The sequence below is a fragment of the Chiloscyllium punctatum genome, chromosome 41, assembly GCF_047496795.1.
Source record: "Chiloscyllium punctatum isolate Juve2018m chromosome 41, sChiPun1.3, whole genome shotgun sequence".
Lineage (NCBI taxonomy): Eukaryota > Metazoa > Chordata > Chondrichthyes > Orectolobiformes > Hemiscylliidae > Chiloscyllium > Chiloscyllium punctatum.
Genome location: NC_092779.1, coordinates 26838637 through 26865679, shown reverse-complemented (window position 1 = coordinate 26865679; position 27043 = coordinate 26838637). Strand labels below are relative to the sequence as shown.

The window sequence follows — 27043 nt, the reverse complement described above, 5'->3', positions numbered from 1 at the left end:
ACGGGAAATGATCCACATTGTGCAAGGGGTCACCGTGGATTGTCAAGATCAGGGGCAGTATTGCACAGCAGGAGATGACTGGTAGAGAATCTTGGTCATTCATAACACCTATTAGTAAATCATGTTAATTTCACACATGCCTTTCAAGCAGATTCCTTTCAAGGACACAACAGATATATTAAGTGAGTAGTGAAGCCATTGTTACTGGGAGGATGGATGGGGTTGATTTTCCATCATGCTGAGTTAACTACTTACAGTTGAGACCCTGATAAAGTTGTTACATTTGGCCTCAGAATGTCTGGATTAAGGACAGGAGTACCAAGTTACTCCATCGATCAATGATTTTCCCAGCATAAGGAGACATGTAAAACATCGCAAAGTGCCAAGTGAGGACAGAAAGAAAATTGCCCATCACCGATTATCCATCAAGCAGAGTCAGAAAATTTAGTCAAGTTTTATAAGGAACACGTTGTTGCAAATATACTTTGACACCATCTGCACAAACAATTGTTTTTCTGATCTTGTCGGCAACTCATTTTATCATAGTTTTATGTTTATAGTCACACACTGCTCATTACTGTCTCACACCTCATTACTGTCTCACTACTTTCTGGTAGTTTTCAAAAGGCTTCCAACAAGTCATGTTTTAAATCTCTAATTTCCAAATTTGTTCATTACTATAATCCCTGATCACACCCAGAGTAATGTTGTGTCTCAATTGTCCTATTATGGATACCCTGAGCTATAAGCCATAATTTCCCAGTGCCAGCCTTATCTCACTTTTATCTTTGAGTCAGCAGCCTTGGAGTTCAAGTTTTCCTCTGCAGGTTTGAGTACAAAATATGGTGCATTCTCGGCCGGGACTCAGGGAGCACTGTCCTGTAAAAATTGCTGTCCTTCAGGTGAGGCATTAAACGGAGGCCTGCCTGGTCTCTCAGATGAATACTAACAAAAGCAAAGCGATACTTGTAAAAAAAAATTAAAAGCTGCCTTCTCACGGTAACAAGTCTGCTCTATGCTCACCTCTTGGCTTTTCCTGAGCACCTGCTTCAGACGTTTCTTTCTGGCCACTTGCTGGATGGGAGCGACTTCCAAATTTCCTTGGCTGTCTGCCACGCTGGGTACCACCGCTGGTTTCAGGCCTTCCAGAAGACTGCTGTGTGGAGCTGAAGTGGCTTTCATCAGCATTAAACACTTGACTATTCCTTTGCCTTCTGTCTTTTGAATGCTGCCGGTTTGGCCATTTGCTGCTGGAAGTATTCCATGTTCTTGATTGGTCACCAGATTGTTGATTTTCATTATCTACAGGACATAGCACAGCACAGGTTTAATAGATTACTTTTAACAAGTTCATTACAAATGTTGACCAATCTGCATCAAAATAAAAATTAAAGATAGATGCACTGGCTATCAACTATTCACCCCGCACCCCAAAGCATTTGTCCAGGGTGAACATTAATGACTGAATAATAAACAGCTCCATCCAAAAGTAACAAACACATTAACTGCTCATCAAGCTTGATCCAATCCCTTGCCAGAGCTCATGTGAGCATCCTTCTGTACATGGTTTTAGAACCTTAGGATGATACCAGCAAGAACCAGTGGTGGCAGTGGATCCACCCAAAGCATTCTAAATTATTCTATTGGAAAATCACCATATTAAAGAGGTGTCATTTGAACACTGCAGTGAGCTGACGATACAGTATGACCGTAAGGTGGACATTCATACTCATTCTGGACAAATGTTTCGTATTTTAATTGCAACCATTATCACGTACTTCCATGATATCTTTGTCACAGTTAATCTCTCCTGCCCTGAACTCTATTCCAAACCTTCCATTTTGACCTTCCAACCTTTTGTACCTCCAGGTTTCAACAGTTTAAACCCAATGCATATCTATCTTCCTTTAGTTCTGAAGAAGTCTTAAAATCGACTTGAAATGTTAACTTTCTCTCTTGACAGAGGCTGAAAAGCTCCACTGAGTAATTCCAGCAATCTGTTTGTAACATAAGATCTATTTTTAATTCAGATTTACATAATCTGAAATATTTTGCTTTTGTTTGTTAGATATTCTGCTGATTGCAAATTATTTAAACAAATATTGTGTTGAATGCTTGTGTGTGCTCTCTCTATACCAATATTTGCATCAGTTCAAATTGGTATGTTCTTGAAATTAACTATCACACTTATATACCATTAAAACTTGGCATTAGGAGACAATCTCAATTTATTTTAACTAATCTGTATTTTGTCTCCCAAGTAATTATGATACTTTGAATTACATCAATTTATAATTTCCATGTTTACATGAAAGTTATCTGTTTCAGAGCTGAGAACGAGTGTGTGACCATTGAATTCTGAATAGTTTTTGAAAATAAAACAAAATATCATATCTTGTGTCTTTTCATGCACAAAAATGTGGCAATATGTTTACAACAGGACATGGCTCTACAAATATCGTTTGTTTCAATTGTTGCATCTTAAGTGCCAGACGTAGCACACTAACTAAATCACTAAAACTTAACAGCATTATGTGACTAACATGATTTTTTTAAAAATACAGAAGTGAGCATCTTAGATGGTAAAGGACACACTATTGTCATCACCAAGAAAATCTCACCTGCTGGCCATTGAAAAGCTCATTAGGATCTGACAGGCAGAGAATAGACCGGGTTTCTTCGAGAATTACAGGCCTCAATATCCAGAGGCTGGTAGCTTCTGGACCCTAAAGGTCACGATTGAGGTCTACTCTTTGGGGGATTCAGCATGAAAAGCCCAGCTCTTCTCTAAACTCTTCCCACAGAGTGGGAGTTGGAAAGGGTACAGGTGAAGGGCAGCGAGCGTGGCTTTCAGGGACAACCCCTATTTCCTCCCACCTCAATTGCCCCCAGTTTGGGGCAGTTGGAAGCCTATCCCTAACCTGGCAGTTCGCCCTGGTTTACCAGTCGGAAAACTAGTCACATGTCTCACCCAATAGGAAGAAAGTTAATTGGTGAGGTGGTGTCCATTAACTGGCCAGCTTTTCAATGGCCAGCAGGTGAGATTTTCTTGGTGATGACAATGGTGTGTTCTTTACCACCTAAGATGAGAAGGCCATCGTCCTTCTTGCCTAGGGAGATAGTATCTCATCACCGCCAACATTCCCTATTATTTCTCCTTCTGATCTCCCTCTTACCACCTTCAAGATGGGGTAAAAATGATGCCTTTTTTTATGATTGACTGTTTGGTTTATTGAAATAAACAAAAGACAACTTGTAGCGTGGCAACAATAAAATTCATACGCATTTGGAGTTTGCTATGTGTAACACAAGATTTGGATTGATGCTAAAAGATCTTAATTATAGAGGATATTATATTCTAAGCTGCATTCAACAGTCTGACCAGGGGCCAATTTAGACGACTGAGGAGTGTACGGTGTTCAAATATGGAGCTGAACATAATACCAAGTGTAGAATTTAAATGTAACTGATCAATGCGGCTAATAGTGTAAAGTCACGTTGTTTGCTGGTTACACAAAAACAGTCTTTTGTCACATCCTCATCTAATATTTACTCAATTGAAAATAAACCTTGCCCCTATGGAGCAGATCCAACACCCTCAATGTATTACAATGATACTTCAGCAATAGCCGTCCTGCCATGATGTCGAGCAGAGTTCAACTTATCAATGGCATAGGAGACCCATCATATGCATAAAAGAGGATGCGTAAAGTTCTGATGGGGTCAAAAATTTTACTTCATGGTCTCAGAATTCAATAATTATCTTCAGCAAACTGGTGAATGGCCTCCTTGCAATAGTGAGTTCCAAACAAACAGCGCCATGAGGGGTTTGCCAATTTACAGTTTAAAGATGAATAAGAAATGCACTTGAAAAGCGCAAATGATGCCATTTAAACTTTCCCAAAATGTTTTTAGTCTGAATTCACACTCGACACCAAGGATCTAATGTATTCCAATATATTCTCAATTTAACATGAATAAACTTTGAGATAATCATACCTGTTGGATTGACTTTTGTACATAACTTCTGCTGGTCCTCGAACCATTTGTACATCTTTAACTTCAGGTGCTCTTTACACAGTTCAATCTGGCTGTGTCTGTTAAAAATAAAAACAAGAACAGCAGTTTACATTTGTCTAGACCCTTTAACACGGTCAAGCAATTCAATGCATTTCATATTGATGCTTTAACTTGTTTATAAACTGTTAAATTTCTATGTTTTTCCAAAGCTGATTAAACTAAAAGTCACTAATATTAAAACACTAACTTCTTCTCTTCAGATGCTACATATGTGCCAAGCATTTGCAGCATTTTCTGGTATTATTTCAGAATTCCAGCTTCTACTGTATTATGGCTGCATTTATATGACTTAATTGCTCAAAAGATACTGCACTTTGGTATAACTTCCCTTGGTACTCTTTGCAATTTCTGTCTGCCCATTAAATTGTGCTGTCCCATGCAGATCAAGCGCCACAAGGATAGGAAGTTGAGACATAGAAGCAGGAATAGATCATTTGACTCTTTGAGCCTGCTTTGCTACTCCATATGATCATGGCTAACCCTCTTTCTCCCCATTCCTCTTAAATGTCTTTAAAATCTGAAAAAATCTCAAGTATGTTCAGTGACTTGGTTTCCACCTCTGTGGTAGAGGATTTCACAGATCCACTACCATTTTAGTGAAGAAACTTTCCCTCATCTCAATCCTAAATGGCTTACCACATATCCTGAGAATACGTTCCATGGTTCTAGAGTCTCCAGGGAAAACATCTGCCCTGCATCTAGTCTGTCAATCAAATTAGAATGGTATACCTTTCAATCAGAGCCTCTCCAAACCTCCCGTGAACACAGCCCCAGTTGAACCAATAGTTCCTCATGGGAAAGTCCTGCCATTCCACATCAGAGGTGCTTATGAAACGTTGTTGCATGCCCTCCCCAGCAAGTATATCCAGTTTTAAGTAAGGTGATTACAATTGCAGCAATACTCCAAGTGTGTCTCACTAAGCCCTTGAATAATTGCAGTAAAAAACATCCCGACTTCCGAATTGTATTTCACCAAAACATGAGTCTCATTCAGCAAAGTAGCAGCATATGCAGGGGAATCCATAATGGCAACATTTAAAGTTGTTCATTTTTACTCAAACCAAGTAATTTTTAAAAAAAAGAGGTTGAATTGCATTTTTGCCATACAAATAAGGAGCCAATTATTCCCCGTCCTGTGTCTGATGATTTGCTATTTGATTAAATCATGGCTGATCCATATCCTAACTTAATCTATTCACTTTATGATGTATGTCACATTGGTTGAAAAGGGTATCAATCAATTGGAGTTAAAATTTTCAGTGCCACGCAGTCACAATAGCATTTCAGGAAATTATCTAATTATCATTTCAAATATCTAATATCCTTTGCATGAAAAGTGCTTTCTGACAGGATCACTAAGCAGACTCATTCCAATTTTGGTGCTCCACCACCTTGTTCTACATTTGCCACCAGATGTAAATATTTCTCTCCATCTACACTCTCAATAGTCAGTCAGATAACCTCTTAATTTTAAGAACTCTCAGGATGCAGGCTTAGGAAATGAAACAAGGCCTCATATGTAACAATTTTAGGTTAGCTAAAATAGCCCTAGTACGTTACTACATGTTAGAGATTTATTTGTCTGTATCAAATGTATAACATTTACTAATTAATGTTAACAATGGAACAGCTTAACATAAAAGAAATCCGTAACGCAGAGGAAATACTTTCAATATGGTTTTAACTCTTATCTTTATCACTATTTTAAGATTTTCTTGCCTTGAAGGAACCTTAGTTCTTTAAAGTTCTTGAGATTCAGAGTTCAAGCGTAGATTCAATAGGTTTAGTGTTGTATAGCATTTCCTCAGTTCTGGATAACAGTCTGTAAGTCAGTGCCCCAGATTATAGGAAGGGTATTTGGAAGGATATGTTATATGAAAGATATACAAGGTGAGGAGGGTTCAGAAGAGATTTACCAGGATGTCGCTGGGAGTGAAGGGTTTGAGATATAAGGAGATGCTGGATGGACTGGACTTTTTTCACTGGAGTGTAAGACATTGAGGAGTGACCTTACAGAGCTTTATAAAGCATGAAGGGGTATAGAAAGGCAGGTGTCTTTTCCCTACGGTGGAGATTTCAAGACTAGGGGGCATATTTTAAGGTGAGAGGAGAAAGATTTAAAAGAGATTTGAGGGGCATTTTTTTTAACACAGCGAGTGATGTGTGTGTGGAATGTATTTCCAAAGGAAATGGTAAATGTGCCTATAGTTAGTGTTTAAAATACATTTAGGCAAGTATATGAATAGTAAGTGTTTGAAGGGATATGGGCCAAGTGCAGGCAGGTGTGATTTGGTTTAGTTTGGGAGTATGGTTGGTATAGCTGGACGGAAGGGTCTGTTTCTAGGACTCAATTATAGTACTCAGTCAATACTGAATTATCCAAACTTAAAATCCATTAACTGGACTCTTGTCAACTTAAGTTCCTTCTTGATGATGGGCTTTTACCCGAAATGTCAATTTTCCTGCTCCTCAGATGCTGCCTGACCTGCTGTGCTTTTCCAGCACCACTCTAATCTTGACTTTTGTCAACTTAAGCTGAACCATTCAAAGTTCTTGCACTTTGAGTTTTTCTACAGCAATAATTTTAAAATATACCTCAATTAGCTTTTAAATAGAAATGATTCTGATGATAAATTTTAAATGCTCTTTAGAAATCCAAATTCTTTTGGGAGACTGAAAACAGGCCACACAACACTCCTATTCAAGAAAGAAATGGTTAAACTAGAAATACTACTGAATTGTAGTTGACCCATACTTTACATTTGCAATGACAAGGAAACCAGCAGTGTTCACCATCATTATTGTAGGGAATGGTCAGTATCTCCAATATTCACATGATTGCAGTTTAAAATAGAAATTCAAAGTTGTTGTCAGTGATGCCCTGTTCCTCCAAAGGGTGCACCAATCAAGCCCTCACACAATTGTTAGATCATTAACAATGCAAATAACATTTTTGATTGTCTCAAATAACCAATGTTTATTATCGCAATCATACAGATTTGGAAAAATATACAACTGGATTAGGAAAAATTATTTATATTCACTGCAAGACTGGAAAAGTTACAAAGCAGCAACCAGAAGACATCAAGCAGCCAAACACCTGAAAATTTCCCCAGGTATTATGACAGATAGTTTTAGTTGTCATTACTCCTCTGAATATTTGGAGTTAAAGACTCAAGTTGCTATCATTACGATTCCAGAAATATGTTGTTGAGGTTTCCCAAAATGTGAGCAATTAGAAATCAATGAAATAGAATGATTTTAGCTTTTAGTCTTTAAAATTAGTCTTCCTATAAAACCCTTAAAGTTTTACCCAGTTGATTTTTTTTTTACTGCACTACTTAAAATTCATAACTACTTCTAAATGGACTCACTGACCCAGAAAAAGTAATATCAAAGGTCTCCATTATGACAAATTTTTAAGTCCTGTCGGCATCATTAACTAATATTCGTATTCCTTCAACACTTATTCATGCAGCTCTCGCTAATCTAGATGTAGACTGGTGAAATGGTAGTCTTAATAATAAAAACTTAAAAGTTGCCCACTTTTCACCGCACAGATGGGATATCTTCCTCACGGAAGAGGTAAGTAGAAGAGACGGAAAGGAATCTAGATATCCAAGTACATTAATCCCTAAATGTTATTATGCAGGTATACAGAGTAATCTAAAAGGAAAATGAAGCACTGGCCTTTAATTTAAGGAAGTTGAAATACAAGTTAAGCTTTAGTTGTACAAAACATTGACTAAACCCCATTTGCAATTCTGTGTTCAGTTTTAGGCAATGAAAGTCAGGAAAGATACATTGGCTTTAGTAGGGATGCCAGCACATGTTCAACAAGACAACAGGCTCAAAGGGTTGGCTTACAAGGTAGCATAAAGCTAGCTTGTAATTCTTTATTTATAAAAGCTTGAAGGTTGATCCAACTGAGGTGCTTAAAAATTAATGAGGGATTTGATAGGGTGGACAGAGAGAAACAATAGCATTGAAAAGATGGAAATTAAAATAAGGAAGCACAATCTTACAACCGAAGCTAAGCCATTTAGGAATTGAACCAGGAAGCACAGATGGCAAAGTAACTTGTACATGTGAATCCAATCACAAATCATTTACCAGCACTTTACATTAATAAAGTTTTATTTTGAGACTTGTAATAAGTAGACCATGAGACTTCAGTGGTAATATTAGCTAGGTTAAGTAAGTGAGCAAAAAAAAATGGCTGAGTAAAATACGAACTTGTCCACTTTGGCAGGAAGAACAGAAAAACAGCAAAGTATTTAAATGGAGAAACATTACAAAACTCTGCAAAACAAAGGGATCTGGCAGTGCTGGCACATGAATCACAATAAATTAATGTGCAGTTACAGCCGATTATTAGGAAAGCAAATGGAATGTTATCATTCATTGCAAAAGAAATGGAATATAAAGAATGTTGCAACAGTTATAATAACCTAGAAGTAGTTCAGAGGTTAATTCCCAAGCGTAGACTTTAGCCTTCTTGCATTGTTGCAGAAAAACAACCACATCAGATGTTACATCGCTAAGGCATGTCACATTACACAAATGCATTTCTCCCAAGATACCACTTTTCTGAAAAAAATCACATGCAGTCATTCACAGCTACAAGATACCCACTAGATATTTTCTGTTAAGAAAAACTTCACTCATGAACAGAACATGTTTGTGCATTCTAATTTGTTACTGCATACATAATCCTTAAACATTCAGGTCTTCCAATAGCACATTGATGCGTTGATGGCTGTTTGCCTGGTGTTTGTTTGTTGCTGGAATGAGGTTTCTTCTCTGGGAGTTGTCATTCTACTCGCATTAACGCCCAGAATGCAAATGCAACTCATTTTCTTTGTTGCTTGAGGATACCTCCAAGCCATATCCCACAGGCACAATACAGTAGCATGACTTCATCATTGTCTGTTGGAGTTGTCACTTGATTAATCCCTTCTTTTCCAGCTCCTCTCTCTTGGCTTTCAGTCTTGACTGAAGGGTAACTGAAACCTTCCTCAGAAGACATGGAAGCAGTTTCACATTCTCATCCACTTTAAGATGGTATTCAGCAGGAAGACACCCAAGCTCTGAAAAGATCTTGGTAAAAGTTTGGGATTCATTCAGCAGCAGTGACTGGAGCCCAGCGAAAGACTGCCAAACTCATCTGAAACATGTTACCAGTCCAGGCTTTAAACTTATTTCAATTAGGAATAATAGACATTTTTCTAACGTTTACTATTTGAACTGCACATTTCCTCTCATCCTATTGCTTTGGGTTTTCTGGTTAGATTGCCTCCTTGAGATAACATCACATAGTCTGGACTTGATCTTGGACATCTTGATTTTTGGCTCTTCCGTGAGCACTTTATACAGGTGGATGATGATCCATGTAACACTAGTGTCTATTTAACACTTCACATTTACTTGAAGCTCTTCTGCTGTCAAAATTTTAACAATCATAAACTATTCATTACTGCAGTGTTGGAGTTAAATGCTACAGCATTCCAGTACTTTTGCCATTATGATAGATTGCAGAGTTATGGGCAAACCAGACACATGTGGTGTCATCTGCTTTAAACTGTTTAAAAGATAAATCCCATTTTTCAGTGAATCAGGAATGGGATCAGACTGTGGGAGAGCTTCAGTATGTCTGGGACAAGCGGCAAGCTTTTTAAAACTCAGTCCCATTCCTGAGCTGCCCTGACTGGGATGTACATTTTCATCTTACTCTGGAGCTTTGTTGCAGTTGATCAACCTTGTTTATAGTACCTCCAGGCAAAACATCCAAGACAAGTTGGAAAGTCTTTGCCTTAAAATGATTTTATCTGTAATTTGTAATTCTAGGGGTGTTTCTGACACACAAGCAGCCAAAGGAACTGTTTGCACAACCACTTCTTTAGCAGCTTCAAAAGCCTTCTATTGTAAGGGAAAATATGGCAGTGTAAATGTGTTGCAACAGGATGGTCAAAATGAGAGACGTGCCTACTACAGTAACCCAACAGCCCCACAAAACTCAATACCACTTCTTTAGTGGTCGGGGCTTGTATCGCATTGATTTTATTTCTTCAGGATTACACATTCTCCCCTGACCCACTGGATTCCCAGGAAAAGAACAGTCTGGCTCAATCCCTGGATTTTCTTGGGATTAATTTCCCAGTGCCAGATGTTGATTCAAGGTGGCTAACACTTCAGCTACTGTGTCTTCTGAAGGGCCACGGAGCAGTTTGTCATCAATGCAGTGGGTGGTCTGTATTGCTCGGGGTGGGGGAAGAGAGAGAGAGCGAGCGAGAGCGCACGAGAGCGCGAGAGAGAACAAGAGGCAATATCTCCACATCCTGGGTTATTAAACCATGGCAGAGAGTTGGGCTGTGCAGGGAGCCCTGTGGCAATCTACCCTCCTATGTGAAAGCAGACTGACCCTTTGAGTTTTCATCCACGGCAATAGAGAAAAAGGCATTAGCCAGATTGATGGCGACATACCATTCATCAATTCCTAATGACTGCTACTCCAGTATGAATAGAATTCCTGCAGTGTGGAAACAGGCCCTTCAGCCCAGCAAGTCCACAACAACCCTCTGGAGAGTATTCCACCCATTCCCCATTACTCTACATTTACCCCTGACTAATGCACCTAACCTACACATCCCTGAACTCTACGGGCAATTTAGCATGGCCAATTCACCTAACTTGCACATCTTTGGGAAGAAACCGGAGCACCCAAAGGAAACCCATGTAGACACAGGAAGAATGTGCAAACTCCACACAGACACAGTCACCCAAGGCTGGAATCGAACCTGGGTCCCTTGCACTGTGAGGCAGCAGTGCTAACCACTGACCCACTGTGCTATGAGACAGCAGATAACAATGGTCGCATATATTTGTCTAACTGCCAATAATGGACTGCCATTGTTCAGCTGTAATCTGATTTCTTTCCTGCCCATACAATGCTATTAAACAGGGAGACAAGTCATACAAGCCCTGAAGTCACTAACCCTTCAGTTGTCGATGAGGTTTCATTATGCCTTCCAGGCATCCGATACTGTTTAATGTTAATGATTGGTTGGGAGGGAATATGTATGAGTTCCCACTTAGCTTTCCCAACTACCATAATCATCCTTCATATACTGAAACATAACTTCCCCATTAGGGTTAGCATTTCCATTCCCCTTTGGGATATCCATTCCCACAATATCTAGTGTAAATGAAAATATTAACACAGAGACAATCCATGGTGGTCTATTCCCAATTACTAACCATATCACACTGCTGGTATTTCTGTTCCCCCAAACCCATCATTGTAATTCCTGTATTTCTGGATGGGTTTCCTTGAAGTATAGTAACCTAAGCCCCCATATCAAGCAGTATCAAACATAGAGGGAGTGGGCAATACACAGGAGTAAAGGAAACATGTCCAAGATAGGGAGGACAGTGCTTTAAATGCAACAGGCTGGATTATTTCACACACAAGTGTTTTCTGGAGAGAAGCAAAGTAGGTCGATGAGGATGGGTGTAGGAGAGATGTTGGATGTTGAATCTCATGACCCACTTTACACCATTAAACAGGTTGACATTGTCAGATGTAAAACGTGATTATAGTGTTGGCCTAAAAATGCTATATCAAAACTAAACCATTAAGGCTTAACTGGACATGATTGTATAAAGTGGAAAAATACATGAAACAGCAGGCCACGTGCAAAAACAGCCTGTTTGGGCTGGGGAGCTAACTGCACAATAGGCCAGGTAGGAAACAGGTTACTGTGCAGTTAGTAGGGGGCTACCTGGAAGTGGTCTTTAACTTGTTTTCTGCACAATAGAATGCCTGGAAGAGGACTGAAAGTACTAGAAACTTTGACGCAGCATGCAACATTATTAAGGTTTCTGAATCTATCGAGGACTTTGCCTCCTCATTGAAGTTGCACCATATGGCAGGTATTTGCAAGACAGGTGCCATGGAATCGGAGATAGAGTTGCTTCGTGAAAGTTCCTGATGTGCCGAAAGGCAATGTAAGACTCACATGTATCTCAGTAGTTTAATCTAATCATTTAGCTTAATATGTGTCAATAACTAATTCGTAAGTATTTGAACTCAATAAATTTGCTATATATCGAGGCACGTCAGTCTTCTTGTAATCATTTTGATCAGACCTTGAAAGAACCCATTAGATGCTTTCAGTCTCACACTACGTTTGGGACTGCAAGCAGTCGCTGAGCAAAATGTTCAAAAAGATTCAAAAATGTCCCAGTGGAGGAAATGCGTTCTGTGTCCCGAGATGGTCTTCCAGCAATGGGTTCGGTGTGCTAGCAGACTGGTTGGCTGAGTTAGGACCCCACAATTTTGGGAGCAACATTTGGCACAACGTCCCAAAGGGACAACTCCCAGGCATAAAAGACTGTTTGGAGGAAGTGGGTTTCCCCAAACAAACCAAGGTTCCGCTGACTGGGCTCCATATGCTACGAGATTGAAAGGAGGTGGATGGGACATTGACTGGGCCACTGGCCACAGCAGAAGGTTACACTGGTGGAGATGGCTCACACTCTTCAGGAAAGAGCGGATAAAGCAGAGGAGGAGCAGATCAGTATAGGCTGCACACTGGTCTCAATTGAGCACACAAAACAGACAAGCCGAGAAACTGGAAAGCAAATCTAGCTACATTTTTAATAAACCCATTTTTCTAAATCAACCTGTTCACAGAGGTCACCTCTGGAGCAAGTGGAACTTGAACTCAGGTCTCCTGGTCTAGACAGGGACACTATCTCTGTGCCACAAGAGGGCCCAAGTGAATCCAACTAAAGTGCCCTTAACTTCAGCTGATTGGGACCCAATCAATGGGACAATGATATTTGGTATTCGTCCAATTCAGAATATACGTGGACAGATGGGGAAGAAGAACCCAGTAGTGTTAATGTACCCCTAACATGCCCATTAATAAACAATAAGGCATGGCCATCAGGTTCTGCAGTTTACTCGAATGACACACTGACAGAATTGCAGGATTTTGGAAAAATATTCTGCCAGAAAGCAGGGGAGTCACTGGGAGTTTGGATAAATTGGCTATGGAACTTGGAATGTCTATTGTGTCTCTCTGTAATGAGCAGCTCTAGAGTATTAGATTAGATTACTTAGATTACTTACAGTGTGGAAACAGGCCCTTCGGCCCAACAAGTCCACACTGCCCCGCCGAAGCGTAACCCACCCATACCCCTACATCTACATCTACATCTACCCCTTACCTAACACTACGGGCAATTTAGCATGGCCAATTCACCTGATCTGCACATCTTTGGACTGTGGGAGGAAACCGGAGCACCCGGAGGAAACCCACGCAGACATGGGGAGAACGTGCAAACTCCACACAGTCAGTCGCCTGAGGCGGGAATTGAACCCGGGTCTCCGGCGCTGTGAGGCAGCAGTGCCATGACCATGTCTCCATGACCAACCACCAATCATGCTATACATGGGGCCCAGGGGACAGGAATACTGACTGCATCGATACGTGCAGCAGTGAGAACTCCATGGACTGGGAGCAGGAAACTGCCCCATGGTGTACTATTCCAGAGGGAACTGCCCTATTGTATGAGTTATGCTACGTGAACAAGATTGTAAATTAATGACTTCCAGGGATTGGACCATTGTTGGGGGCAGCTCCAGGCAGAGCAGTAGTGTACTGTAATGTTACCAGGACAGAAAGCTGAGCTAAAATTTAGGCGATGCAGAAGAGCAGAGTAAAGGGAACCCTGGGAAAAGGCAGAAAGTGAAAGATAAAAATCAGCTGAAATGAGACATTCACTGCTTTATTGAACAGATATAGATAGATCTGAAATAGATGCTATAACCACCAGTTTTATGTATTATGGGGGATTTCAACTTCCCAAATACTCACTGGAAGCACTATAGTTCAAGCACATTAGATGGGTCAGTTTTTGTCCAATGTGTGCAGGAGGGTTTGCTGACATAGTATGTAGTTAGGCCAACAAGAAGCTAGGCCACATTAGATTTGGTATTGGGTAATGAACCCAGCCAGGTGTTAGACTTGGAGGTAGATGAGCACTTTGGTGATAGTGACCACAATTCAGTTAAATTTACTTTAGCGATGGAAAGGGACAGGCATATACCGCAGGGCAATAGTTATAACTGGGGAAAAGGCAATTATGATGTGAGTAGGCAAGATTAGGATGCATGGGGAAGGGAACTGCAGGGGATGGGCACAATTGAAAAGTGCAGCTTTTTCAAAGAACAGCTACTGTATCTGTCAGGCAGGAAGGGAGTGAGGAAACCATGGTTTACTAAATATGTTGAATCTCTGGCCAAGAGGAAGTCGTAGACTTATGTAAAGATGAGACATGAAGGCTCAGTTAGGGCACTTGAGAGTTACAAGTTAGACAGGAAAGACCTAAAGAGAGAGCTAAGAAGTGCCAGGAGGGGACATGAGAAGTCTTTAGCAGGTAGGATCAAGGAAAACCCTAAAGCTTTCTATAGATATATCAGGAATAAAAGAATGACCAGAGTAAGATTAGAGACAAATCAAGGATGGTAATGGGAAGTTATGCATGGAGTCTGAGAAGATAGGAGAGATATTAAAGAGATATTTTTCATCAGTATTAATACAGGAAAAAGACAATATTGCCAAGGGAAATAGCGAGATATAGGTTATCGGACTAGACGGGATTGAGGTTCATACGGAGGAGGTGTTGGCAATTCTGCAAAGTGGGAAAATAGGTAAGTCCCCTGAACTGGATGGGATTTATCCTAGGATTCTCTGGGAAGCCAGGGAAGAGATTGCTGAGTCTTTGGCTTTGATCTTTATGTTGTCATTGTCTCCAGGAATAGCATCAGAAGACTGCAAATGTTGTCCCCTTGTTCAAGAAAAGGGGTAGAGACAACATTGGTAATTATAGACCAGTGAGCCTTACTTTGGTTGTGGGTAAAGTGTTGGAAAGGATTATAAGAGATAGAATTTATAATCATCTAGAAAGCAATAATTTGATTAGGGATAGTCAACACAGTTTTGTGAAGGGTAGGTCATGCCTCACAAACCTTATGGAGTTCTTTGAGGTGACCAAACAGGTGAATGAGGGTAAAGTGGTTGATGTGGTGTATATGGATTTCAGTAAAGTGTTTGATAAGGTTCCCCACGATAGTCTACTTCAGAAAGTACAGAGGCATGGGATTGAGGGGGTTTGGATCAGAAATTGGCTAGCTGTAAGATGACAGAGGGTGGTCATTGATGGGAAATGTTCATCCTGGAGTCCAGTTACAAGTGATATACTGCAAGGATCTGTTTGAGGGCTACTGCTAATTTTTATAAATGACCTGGATGAGGGTGTAGAAGGATGGATTAGTAAAATTGCGGACGACACGAAAGTCGGTCGAGTTGTAGACAGTGCAGAAGGATGTTGCAAGTTACAGAGGGACATAGATAAGCTGCAGAACTGGGCTGAGAGGTAGCAAATGGAGTTTAATATGGAAAAGTGTGAGCTGATTCACTTTGGAAGGAGCAACAGGAATAAAGAGTACTGGGTTAATAGTAAGATTCTTGGCAGTGTGGATGAGCAGAGAGATCTCGATGTTAATGTGCATAGATCCCTGAAAGATGCCACCTAGGTTGATAGGGTTTTTAAGAAGGTGTACAGTGTGTTAGCTTTTATTGGTAGAGGAATGGAGTTTCAGTGCCATGAGGTCATGCTGCAGCTGTACAAAACTTTGGTGTGGCCACACTTGGAGTAATGTGTATAGTTCTGGTCACCACATTATAGGGAGGATGTGGAAGCATTGGAAAGGGTGCAGAGGAGATTTACCAGGATGTTACCTGGTTTGGAGGGAAGGTCTTACAAGGAAAGGCTGAGGGACTTGAAGCTGTTTTCATAACCTTCTCTGTAAAGAGGTGACTTAAGAGGAGACATGAGGAGACATAAAAGACAAGAGGATTAGGTAGGGTGGAGAGTGAGAGCCTTTTTTCTCAGATGGTGATGACTAGCACAAGGGGACGTAGCTTTAAATTGAGGGGTAATAGATATAGAACAATGTCAGAAGTAGTTTCTTTACTCAAAGTAGTAAAGGCATGGAACACACTACCTGCAACAGTAATAGATTCGCCAACTTTAAAGGGCATTGAACTGGCCATTGGATAAAGATATGCATGATAATAGAACAATGTAGGTTAGATGGGCTTCAGATTGGTTTCACAGGTCGGTACAATAGATGGCCAAAGGGCCTGTACAGCACTGTAATATTCTATGTTCTATGAAGTAGTATTGAAACCCTGGTATGGGATCAGCTCCTCCCATGATACATCAGAGTTCCCTCTGTACCTTACGTTGGGGGATCTGGAGAAAATGTGGTGAGTGAGTAATTCCCTAGACTAGGATAGTTGGTAGGGGCCCTAAGATGGGACTAATAAAGGGAGTTGAATCTGGTGACCTGAGGCTACACATATGTATTACAATTTACTGGACAAATAGGAATAAACAGTAAATAAGTATGTAAGTTAGTCGCGAAGCTGGAAGGTTGGTTTTCAGACATTTTGTCACCATAATTTGTAACATCATCAGTGAGTCTCTGGTGATATGTCCCGCCTCTCTATTTATAGGTCTTGGTTTCTTAAGATGGATGATGTCCATCTTCCCTTGAAAAAAGAACCAGAAATGGCATCAGCCACCTTACGAAACCAAGACCTATAAATAGAGAGGTGGGACATACCACCAGTGCTTCACCGCAGACTCTCACTGATGATGTTACCTAGTATGGTGACGAAACATCTGAAAACAAACCTTCCAGCTCAGCAAACTAACTTACATACTAACCATCAACCTGAGCTACAAATCTTCTCAAAAAATGCTAATAAAAACAGTAAATATTTACATCTTGCATCCTAGCCTTGATATTGGATTCAAAGAGAAAACTGTGTTTAATCAATTTGTTGGAGTCCTTTGAATAAGTAACATTGTGTGGATAATAGGGAAGCCTGAAAGATCCAATGTACTTGGATTTACTGATGGCAAGTTGGTAAGGTGGCATCTCAAAGGTTGTTTAAGAAAACAAAAGTTTATGGTGTTGGGAGTAACAAATGGGTGAAAGATCAGCTGGCCAACTAAAAACAGAGGATGCATAAATGATCCTTCATCTGTTTGGCAGGTTATGATCAACAGATTCCTGTGGGGGTCTAGACAGGGGCGTCAAATTTTTATAGTTTCCATCAAGGAGAGTAAAGACACGGCAGCGAAGTTCATAGACGACACCGAGGTAGGTAGGAAAGTATGAGCTGAAAATGTGTTGCTGGAAAAGCGCAGCAGGTCAGGAAGCATCCAAGGAACAGGAGAATCGACGTTTTGGGCATCAGCCCTTCTTCAGGAATGAGGAAAGTGTGTCCAGAAGGCTAAGATAAAAGGTAGGGAGGAGGGACTTGGGGAGGGACGTTGGGACCCAGTGAGAACCAGGGGGTACCCACTGCCCCACAACGACAGGCAACCGAGAGCTGTGATCCTCTGACAGTTCTTTGTAATGTTAAGACATGCAATGTATATAACTATGAACGACATGGAAAATTGTACAAGTACCAAAGATTTATTTACATGAATAAAGTATATTTTGAAATTAAAAAAAAGGATGTGCACTGCCTGCAGGATTTCCCTGGGGCAGGCTACTTTGATGTGACCTTCAGAAGTGTGAAGCAGTGCGAACAGCTCCTGAAGGTCTTCAAGGAGAAGGAAGGGGAGCCACTGTTTTCCATCTTGTCAGTGACCCCATTGTGCTTCCTGCACAGAGGAATCAGGTTGTTACAATCCATATGTACAACCCTTACGTTCCAGCGGCTGATGTCCTGACCTTCCTGGGAAAGTACGTCCAAGTTGAGGGAGAAGCCACTGGTGTGATCGACCCCTTTGGGATCTGGACCAGTAAGCGGCAGGTCAGGGTAACTCTGAGGGCCGATGATAGTGGGAACATCCTCCACCCACCCTCAAGCTTCGCAATTGGAGGGAGCAGAGGCTACCTGACATATGCAGGGCAGCCGAATGTGTGCCGGACCTGCGGAAAGTCGGGACACGTGGTGGCGGATTGCAAAGTGACCATCTGCAGGAACTGCAAACAGGAGGGTCACTTGACTAATGACTGTCAGGAAGAAAAGAGCTGCAACCTGTGCGGAGAGGCAGGCCATATGTATAAGACCTGCCCAAGATGGGGGGGCCCCACTTACGCACAGATGGCTGGAGGTGGCAATGTGAGCCGTGGATCCCCAAAGACCAGTAAGGTCCACCCGGACAGCAGGGAAACGGAGTCTGGTGGCACCCAGAAAGAAGAACAGGCTGGAGTGGAGGAGGCGGCAGCCAGCGGAGAGACACAGCAGCTGATCCTAGTTCTAGCCGGGCAGATGGAAGAAATGGAGGAGGAGGTAATCAAGCAGGCAGAGGAGTGGATACCTGTTAAAAACAGGAAGAGGAAATCTTGCCAGGCTCCCAAAGCCTCCCAGCAAAAGGGGAAAAGACAGCTGCACGAGGAAGGGACGGCCAGCTCTTCGGAGGGGGAAGATGGACACAAAGAAGGCCATCACCACCAGAAGAAGAGACAGAGCGCCATCGGTAAAGAGGAGGGCATTTCCTCCCAACCAGGAAACAACGAACCCCCCGAAGTCCACCCTCCACCCAGTGAGAACCAGGAGGTACCCACTGCCCCACAACTACAGGCAACCGAGACTGTGATCCTCTGACAGTCCCATTGTCAGACACAGAACTGGACAGTGAGGACCCTTGCCTTGGCTCAATGACACCAGAGCAGGTAAATGACCCCAGTGAGGAGCTGGATAGCTACCTCAGCCCAGCGAAGGTCCAGCAGTTCGTGCTTACCTTGGGGATGTAGACAGCCACCCCAGAGACAGGACAGTCATATGGACAATGGTAACTCCATAAACTGGGGATTAAAGAAGTTTCATTTGCTTTCATATAACAGGGGACCCACTCAGTAGGTGGGTTCCGCTGAAGCCACAGCCAAATACCAAGAGACTGGATAGTTAATAAAGGTAACTGTTAATAGGATAACTGTGAATTCGATTAATTCAATTTGTTCTTTGTAATGTTAAGACATGCATTGTATATAACTATGAACAACATGGAAAATTGTACAAGTACCAAAGATTTATTTACATGACTAAAGTATACTTTGAAATAAAAAAAATTGCATATTAATCACTTGAATCTTGTGAGTACTGATCACGCCTGAGACTATAATGACACGATATTAGTCATACTTTCACCAAGCACTTCCGACGAAGTATGTTTTACAGATTGCATCACACCTCTAATGTTGCAAATGTAAACCACTGGAGTGACCTATTATCCCGATATTCCAGCCTCTGGAGCATCCCTCGTTTTAACTCATCGATGGCCCTGCGTTCAGTTGGCTAAGCCCCACGTTCAAGAATTCTCTCTGCCACATTTATCCTTCGAGGTGACACACTTTCAACCAATTTCCTGAAGACCGCTTTTGGTCAACTGACCCAATAAATCCTTATGCACTCCGGTGTTATATTGTATGTTTAAGAAATCTCTTCGAAACGCTTTGAGACTTTTCATTATTTCAACTGCACGACTGACACCAATTTTTGGTGTTGAAAATACATAAGCAACCAACCCAAGACTTCAAAACCCTAATTGGTAAGAGGTCACACTTTTAAAAACAAGTAAAAACCGAAAGATATTTTACATTTTATTTCCAGCCGCTCCCCTTAAACAGTGCTGGGAGGAAAATAAGCGCGTTAAGACAAGCAACCCTCTATTTTAAGCAAAAAAAACCCACCTGTTTACACTCTAATCTGATGTTGCTTGATTTTTAACTTTGTACATCCCAGTCCAACACCGGCATCACCAAACCTATTTTAAGCAGTTGATTTAAGACAGCGAGTATCTCGTGTGATGAAGGAAAACAGGTTTAAGTAGCGGAAAAGCAACGCGGTCGGCTGACCCTTTACAACTAGTGTACCCTGATCACCGAAGCACCGCTCTCATCCCCTTCCACCGCTCTCTCTGCAAAGGGACTGAAGCCCAGCTAAGGCAATCACCGGGGTTGCTGCTCAGTTTCGATTCCTCGATCTTTCCATCCAGATATTCACGCCTCTTTTACATCGAGAGGCCAATGACTGAGTTTCTGGATCTCATCACGTCAAAGAAATCGAAACTAATAAAAGTTTGTTGAAATGTACGTCTTCTGTGAGTTGTACCAACTCAGGAGAACAGGGCTCGGTGAAAACTAACAATCTGACTCTACTTGGACACCTGTTGGAAGTGGGATTTGGTCCTCCACTGATAATTTAGCATCAGTGCCCAGACAGGTGCAAGTTGCATTTTGACAGATGTTGGTATTAGCAGGTCTGGCAACATCTGCAGAAAGAGACAGAATTAATATTCCAGGAGAAGCATTTCATTGCACATTTTATTCAGCAGCATAGTGGCTTTGTTGTGGAGGAAAAAGAGTCAGGAATATATTTTTTACATCTTGAACTATTTGGGTGTTCTCTGAATTGATAGATTTTTTTTAAAAACAATGTGATATGTGCTGTGGGCACAAAGTAAATGACATCAGAAAAACAACCAAACAAGGGAGATAAGGAATGCAATACTGGGGAAATAGAAACTCCTAGAAACTAGGAGACTCATATGCTAATATTGGCTTTCAACCATCTGGTGTTTTTCACAGACGCAGGGGTCAAAGTAAGGACACCCCAGAAGTTGCGAGCCTCTCTCCTGAAATCCTGTTTCTTGGTAGAAGTTCCTGGTAAACTAATAAGTGTTTCCAAAACGCCAATATTTCTGTGAACCTGCTAAAAGCAGATTAAAATGGACTGTTTCCATAACACAAAAACTTTTACAAAATTATGAAGGGCATGGATAGGACAAATAGGCAAAGTCTTTTCCCTGGGGTCGGGGAGTCCAGAACTAGAGGGCATAGGTTTAGAGTGAGGGGAAAGATATAAAAGAGACCTAAGGGGCAACATTTTCACGCAGAGGGTGGTAGGTGTATGGAATGAGCTGCCAGACGAAGTGATGGAGGCTGATACAATTGCAACATTTAAGAGGCATTTGGATGGGTATATGAATAGGAAGGGTTTGGAGGGATATGGGCTGGGCGCTGGCAGGTGGGACTAGATTGGGTTGGGATAGCTGGTCGGCGTGGACAGGTTGGACCAAAGGGTCTGTTTCAATGCTGTACATCTCTATGACTATAACTGCAGTCAGAACAGAGCATGCCCCATCAATCTATGGCTGCTAGCAATTCATCAGCAGGCAATCCAGTGGACATGAAAAGTCATCACGTTTTATCCTTTGATAGCAGAACCTTGGAACACAGGGTTTTTCTCCTCTTTACCTTTTATTTTAAAACTGATCATCCCAGTAAAGAATGGCATTTTTCTTTTGTATGTGTATGAGTGAGGAAGTCACAAGTGTCTATTATCACTGATTTTATAGCAGGATATTAAAAAAACAGAAATAGAATAGTAATAGTAATCCATAGCAGTCAGCATAGATTTATGAAAGAGAGATCAAGTTTGACAAAGCTACTGGTTTTCTTTGAGGACATAACTAGCAGAGATGATGAGGGAGAGCCAGTGAATGTGGATTATTTGGACTTTCAAACAAATTTTGACAAAGTTCCACATGAGAGATTAATCTGTAAAATTAAAGCACATGGGACAGGGATAATATATTGAGATGGATACAAATTTGGTTTGCAGACTGAAAATAAACAGGTGGAATAAATTGGTCTTTATCTGAATTGTAGGCAGTGAACAATCAGGATTAGTAATAGGGATCGGTACTTAACTATTCACAATATATGTTAATGATTTAGATGAGGGAACTAAACACAATATCTCCAAATTTGCAGATGACACAAGGCTGGCTGAAAGGGTGAGCTACGAGGAGGATGCAGAGATATTGCAGTGTGATTTGGACAGGCTGGGTGAGTGACATGGTAGATACAGTACAATATGAATAAATGTGAGGTTATCCACTTTGGGACCAAAAATAGGAAGACAAAATATTATTTGAATTGAGAGAGGGGAGTATTCAATAAGATCTGAGTATCCTTGTGCACCAGTTGCTGAATGTAAGTCTGCAAGTGCAGTGGGCAGTAAAAGAAGGCAAACTGTGTGTTGGCCTTAGAGCAAGGAGATTTGAATATAGGAACAATATTGTCATGATGCAATTATACAGGGCATTAGTGAGGCCACACCTGGAATATTGTGTGCAGCCTTTGTCTCCTGAGAGAGGTTGTTTTTGCTAAATAAAGAATGTGTAGGTTTACCAGACTGATTCTTGGGATGACAAGACTGATAAATTGATGAGAGACTAATCGATTAGGATTATATTCACTGGAGCCTAGAAGGATGGGATGTGAGGTTCTCATAGAAAACTATACAATTCTAACAGGACTAGACAGTTTGATGCAAGAAGGATGTTCCCGATGGTGGCAGAACCAAGCGTCATAGTTTCAGGATTAAGGGCACCCTTTTAGCACTGAGACGAGGAGAAATTTCTTCACTCAGAGAATGATGAGCCTGTGGAACTCAATGCGGCAAAAAGTGGTTGAGGCTTAAACATTATGTTGTCAAGAAACAAGGGAAATATAGCCATTGTGTCTAAAGGGATCAAGGGATGTCGGGGGGGGGACAGTGGAATTAGGGTATTCATCTTGATGATCAGCCATTATCATATTGAATAGCAAAGTGGCTCGAGGGGTCAACTAGCCTATTCCTGCTCCTATCTTCTAGGTTTCTGTCTGTGTAGGGGATATAATTTTGATTCATAGTTTAGGTCCTAAACAGTTTTTGTCACTACATTTAAGAATAGATTTCGCTCAGAATAAACAGACTTTTTTTTTGTTGTTCCTTAATCTATAAAGTGATGGAAGATATCATCAACAGTGCTATCAAGCAGCACTTGCCCAACAATAACCCATCCACCGTCGCCCAGTTTGAGTTCTGTCAGGACCACTCAGCTCCTGACCTCATTACGGCCATGGTTCAAACATGGACTGAAGAGCGGAATTCCAGAAAGGAAGGTGAGAGCGACAGCACTTGACATCAAGGCCTCACTTTACCAAGTGTGGCATCAGGAGCCTTCCAAAACTGAGTCAGTGGGAATCGGGGGAAAAGTCTCTGCTGGTTAGAGTCATTCCTGACACATAGGAAGATGTTTGTGGGTGTAGGTGGTCAGTTATCTCAGCTCCAGAACATCTCTGCAGGAATTCCTCAGTTTAGTGTCCTAAGCCCAACCATCCTCAGCTGCTTCATCACCTTTTCTCCATCATAAGGTCAGATGTGGGGATGTGCATCAGTGATAATGCAATGTTCAGCACCATTTGTGACTCCTCAGATACTGAAATCAGCCCATGTTCAAATGAAACATGGCATGGATACTATCCATGCTTAGTTTGAAAACTGGCAAGTAATATCTGTGCCACACAAATGCCAGGTAGTGACCATCCCATCTCCTCTACCCATTCAATGGTGTTACTATCACTGAATTCCCCACTATCAACATTGTGGGGGTTACTATTGACCAGAAACTCAACTGGTCTAGCCACACATGTACAGTGGCTATGAGAGCAGGTTAGTAACTAGGAATATTACAGCAGGCAGCTTACCTCATGCCTCCCCAAAGCCTGTCCACTATCTATATGGCACATGTGAGGAGCATGATGGAATATGCCCACTTGCCTGGATGGGTGCTGCTCCAACAATTTGCAAGAGGTTTGACACCATCCAGCACAAGCAGCCCTTTTGATGGGCACTACACCCCCACATGTATCCAGGCCCTCCACTACTGACACTCAGTAGCAGCAACGTGTACCATCGACAAGATGCACTGCAGAAATTCACCAAAGATCCTTAGACAGCATCTGCCAACCAACAACCATTTCCATCTAGAAGAGCAAGAACAGCAGATACGTGGGAACACCACAAGATGCAAATTCCCCTCAGAGACACTCACCATCCTGACTGGGAAATATATCACCTTCACTATCACTGGGTCAATACCCTGGAATTCCCTCCCTAAGGGCATTGTGGACTACAGATTGTGATTCAAATAAAAAGCTCACCACCATCTTCTCAAAGGCATCCAGCGGCAGGCAATAAATACTAGCCAGCTAACAACATCCTCATCCCACAAATGAACTAAATAAAAAGGAGGAAGGTAGTAGAAATGTCTTTTATTTTTGATAATAATAATAATAATAAGAAGAAGAGGTAATTGGCCATTTTGGTTAGAGTCAACAGATTTATACTATTGGTGTGACTGCTGGAACAGTGGGACTTGATTATTAGTGCATTCCTCCCATTAAAGTCATAATAACAGAAATAGGCTATTAAGCTATTCAAACTTATTCCCGTCTAAAATAGTATTATGAGTGATCTGTCCCTCAACTTCATTTGCTGCCTTGGTTCCACATCCTTATACGCCCTGAACCATCAAAACACCAAGTCTTGAATTCATAGTTGAATCGACTTCTGTCACATAGCATAGTTAAATGAACTTTGTCCAGATCCATATCACGAGATGGTGCGCAAACACATGACCCTTTCGAGAGCACAGTTCAAGGGAGTACAAGTCAACAATAGCTGTCACACATATATACATTTTTGAAGAGCAGAAAGTAAAATGGGACTGGGTGCATAACATATAGTTCAGTTAGTGTAATCTGTTTAATAATTACCTCCCAAAGTTAAAGCTTTCAATAAATACTATGACAGCTTGACCTTTGCTGCCCATTGATAGTGTCCCTCAAGTGATAATTTCTCCACTAACCATTACAGTTAAGTTGATGACGGTGACACAAAATGGTGTTTGCTAGGATTTTGAGTCATTGGAAATGCACTGACAGTGACTTCTGTCCAAGTTATGATGGCTTGATATTTAAATAAGAATTTAGAATTGTTGATGTTTCCAATGATCCTGCTGCTTTTATGCAGATGTTCCAAAGGGGAAGGGATTGCTACAACTAACCTTGTTGAATGCACCCTGGAGAGAGAACATACAGCCGGCACAGTGCAGAACTGCCGCACAGACTGGATATTGAGTGGAGTGACCGTGCCAATGGCAATCATGTCTTACCCTGACTGGTAGTAATATTGAGAGTATTGTGGCAGTTTGATTCATCTGAGGAAGCAATGTGTGCCGACTATCACATTCCTGATTGGACAAAGTTAAAAATCACACAACACCATATTTTAGTCACAACAGGTTTGTCTGGAGTTGCTAGCTTTTGAAGTGCTGCTTCTTCAGCAAGTGGTTGTGAAGCAGTATCATAAGTCACAGAATTCATAGCTAAAGATTACAATGTTATGTAGCTGGAATAATATATTGAATATGTGTGATTTTTAACTTTGTCCATCCCAGTCCAACACCGGCTCCTCCATATCATTCCTGACTGGAGTTTTATAGTCGAAGAGTGTGGTGCTGGAACAGCACAGCTGGTCAGGCAGCATCCAAGGAACAGGAGAGTCGATGCTTCAAGCATAAGCTCTTCATCAGGAATGAAGGGGTGGCCCAAGGAGCCAGAGAGATAAATGGCAGAGGGGGGTAGTTGGGAATGCGATAGGTAGATGAAAGTGGGGGTGAAGATAGGCCAGAGGAGTGTGGAGCAGATATGTGGGAAGGAAGGTGGACAGGTCATGAGGGTGGTGCCGAGATGGAAAATTGGATCTGGGATAAGGTGGGGAGGGGGGGGTGGGAATATTGGAGTTTTATAGGTACTGGAGTGAGAAGTCAAGACATTACCTACTTATCACCAAATTGGCTTGTCCAGCTAGTGATATCATCTCCCCTCTTGTCTGACCAGAATGTTGATAGAATGGAACCTGATGATTGTGCTGACATTTTTGGTTACCTTGAGTAGCTCTTCCTTTTCCTGTTGAAAATAGACTTCACCTGTACACGTGCAGTAGAAAGCAGGTCTTATAGTTAAGTGGCGGTGTCCCAGCCTGCAAGTCACAAGTTCATGGTAGAGGTCTCACTCCAGATCTTGATGGCCAAGGAATAAATATCCTTTTCAGCCACGGTATGAATAAGTATCAACTTGTATAATCCTTGCAACATTTGACAATATCGGATGGTAGGAGTGAGACACACTTGAATCATAGAATCTCTACAGTGTGGAAACAGACCCTTCAGCCGAACAAGTCCACACTGACCCTCTGAGAGTAACCCACCCAAACCCATTCTGCACTTCTAAACTATTCTACATTGACCCCTGACTAATGCACCTAACCTACACATCCCTGAACACTATAGGCAATTTAGCATAGCCAATTCACCTAACCTGCACATCTTTAGGAGGAAACTAGAGCACCTGCAGTAAACCCACACAAACACTGGGAGAATGTGCAAACTCCACACAGACAAGCACCAGAGGCTGGAATTGAACCTGGGTCCCTGACACAGTGAGGCAGCAGTGCTAACCACTGAGCCACCGTGCTGCCCCAACTTCTGGTTAGCCATCTGGCATCACACATCGATATGATGGAGTGAATTGGGCATCTACCACTACATCGATATCTTCATATGCATGTAAAAGTCCATGTTGCCACAGCAAGGCATTCTCTGATTGTACAATCCTCAGAGGAGTCAGCTGGTTAGCCAGAATGGGTCAGGTTGATGACAACAGCATGCAGACTCAATCCCTGTTCTGGCTAGCTTGGATTCGGTGTTTAACAAACCTAAAAAGGTTTATTCAGTGTCAATCATAACTGAGTAATTATTTTATTTGGGTTGGTTATTGGATCAAAATGTGAAGCATATATTAAATCTTGTTTCATATAGAGACTAACAGAGGAATAAGTCTGTGAGAAATGTGAGCCTGTAAGAACAAACCATAGGTAAAAGTACTCAAATCATAAGATCGTTATAACTATGAATTAGCCTACGTGATAAAATAGACCAATCAAATTTTCTTTCTAGCCAAACAGCGTTA

The 27043-nt window shown here is 41.5% G+C and overlaps 1 protein-coding gene across 1 annotated transcript in view; it reads right to left on the bottom strand.

The window, feature by feature from the left end:
* Positions 1–20129, bottom strand: part of LOC140464945 (NFX1-type zinc finger-containing protein 1-like) — a 77538-nt gene extending 57409 nt beyond the window's left edge. The window contains exons 1-3 of the mRNA XM_072560608.1: positions 19871–20129; positions 4000–4097; positions 1024–1302 (exon numbers count right to left, since the gene is read on the bottom strand). Coding sequence (XP_072416709.1) covers positions 1024–1302; positions 4000–4054 — 334 coding nt within the window. The 5' untranslated portion in view covers positions 4055–4097; positions 19871–20129. The remainder of the gene's footprint in view (positions 1–1023; positions 1303–3999; positions 4098–19870) is intronic.
* Positions 20130–27043: the final 6914 nt, after the last annotated feature.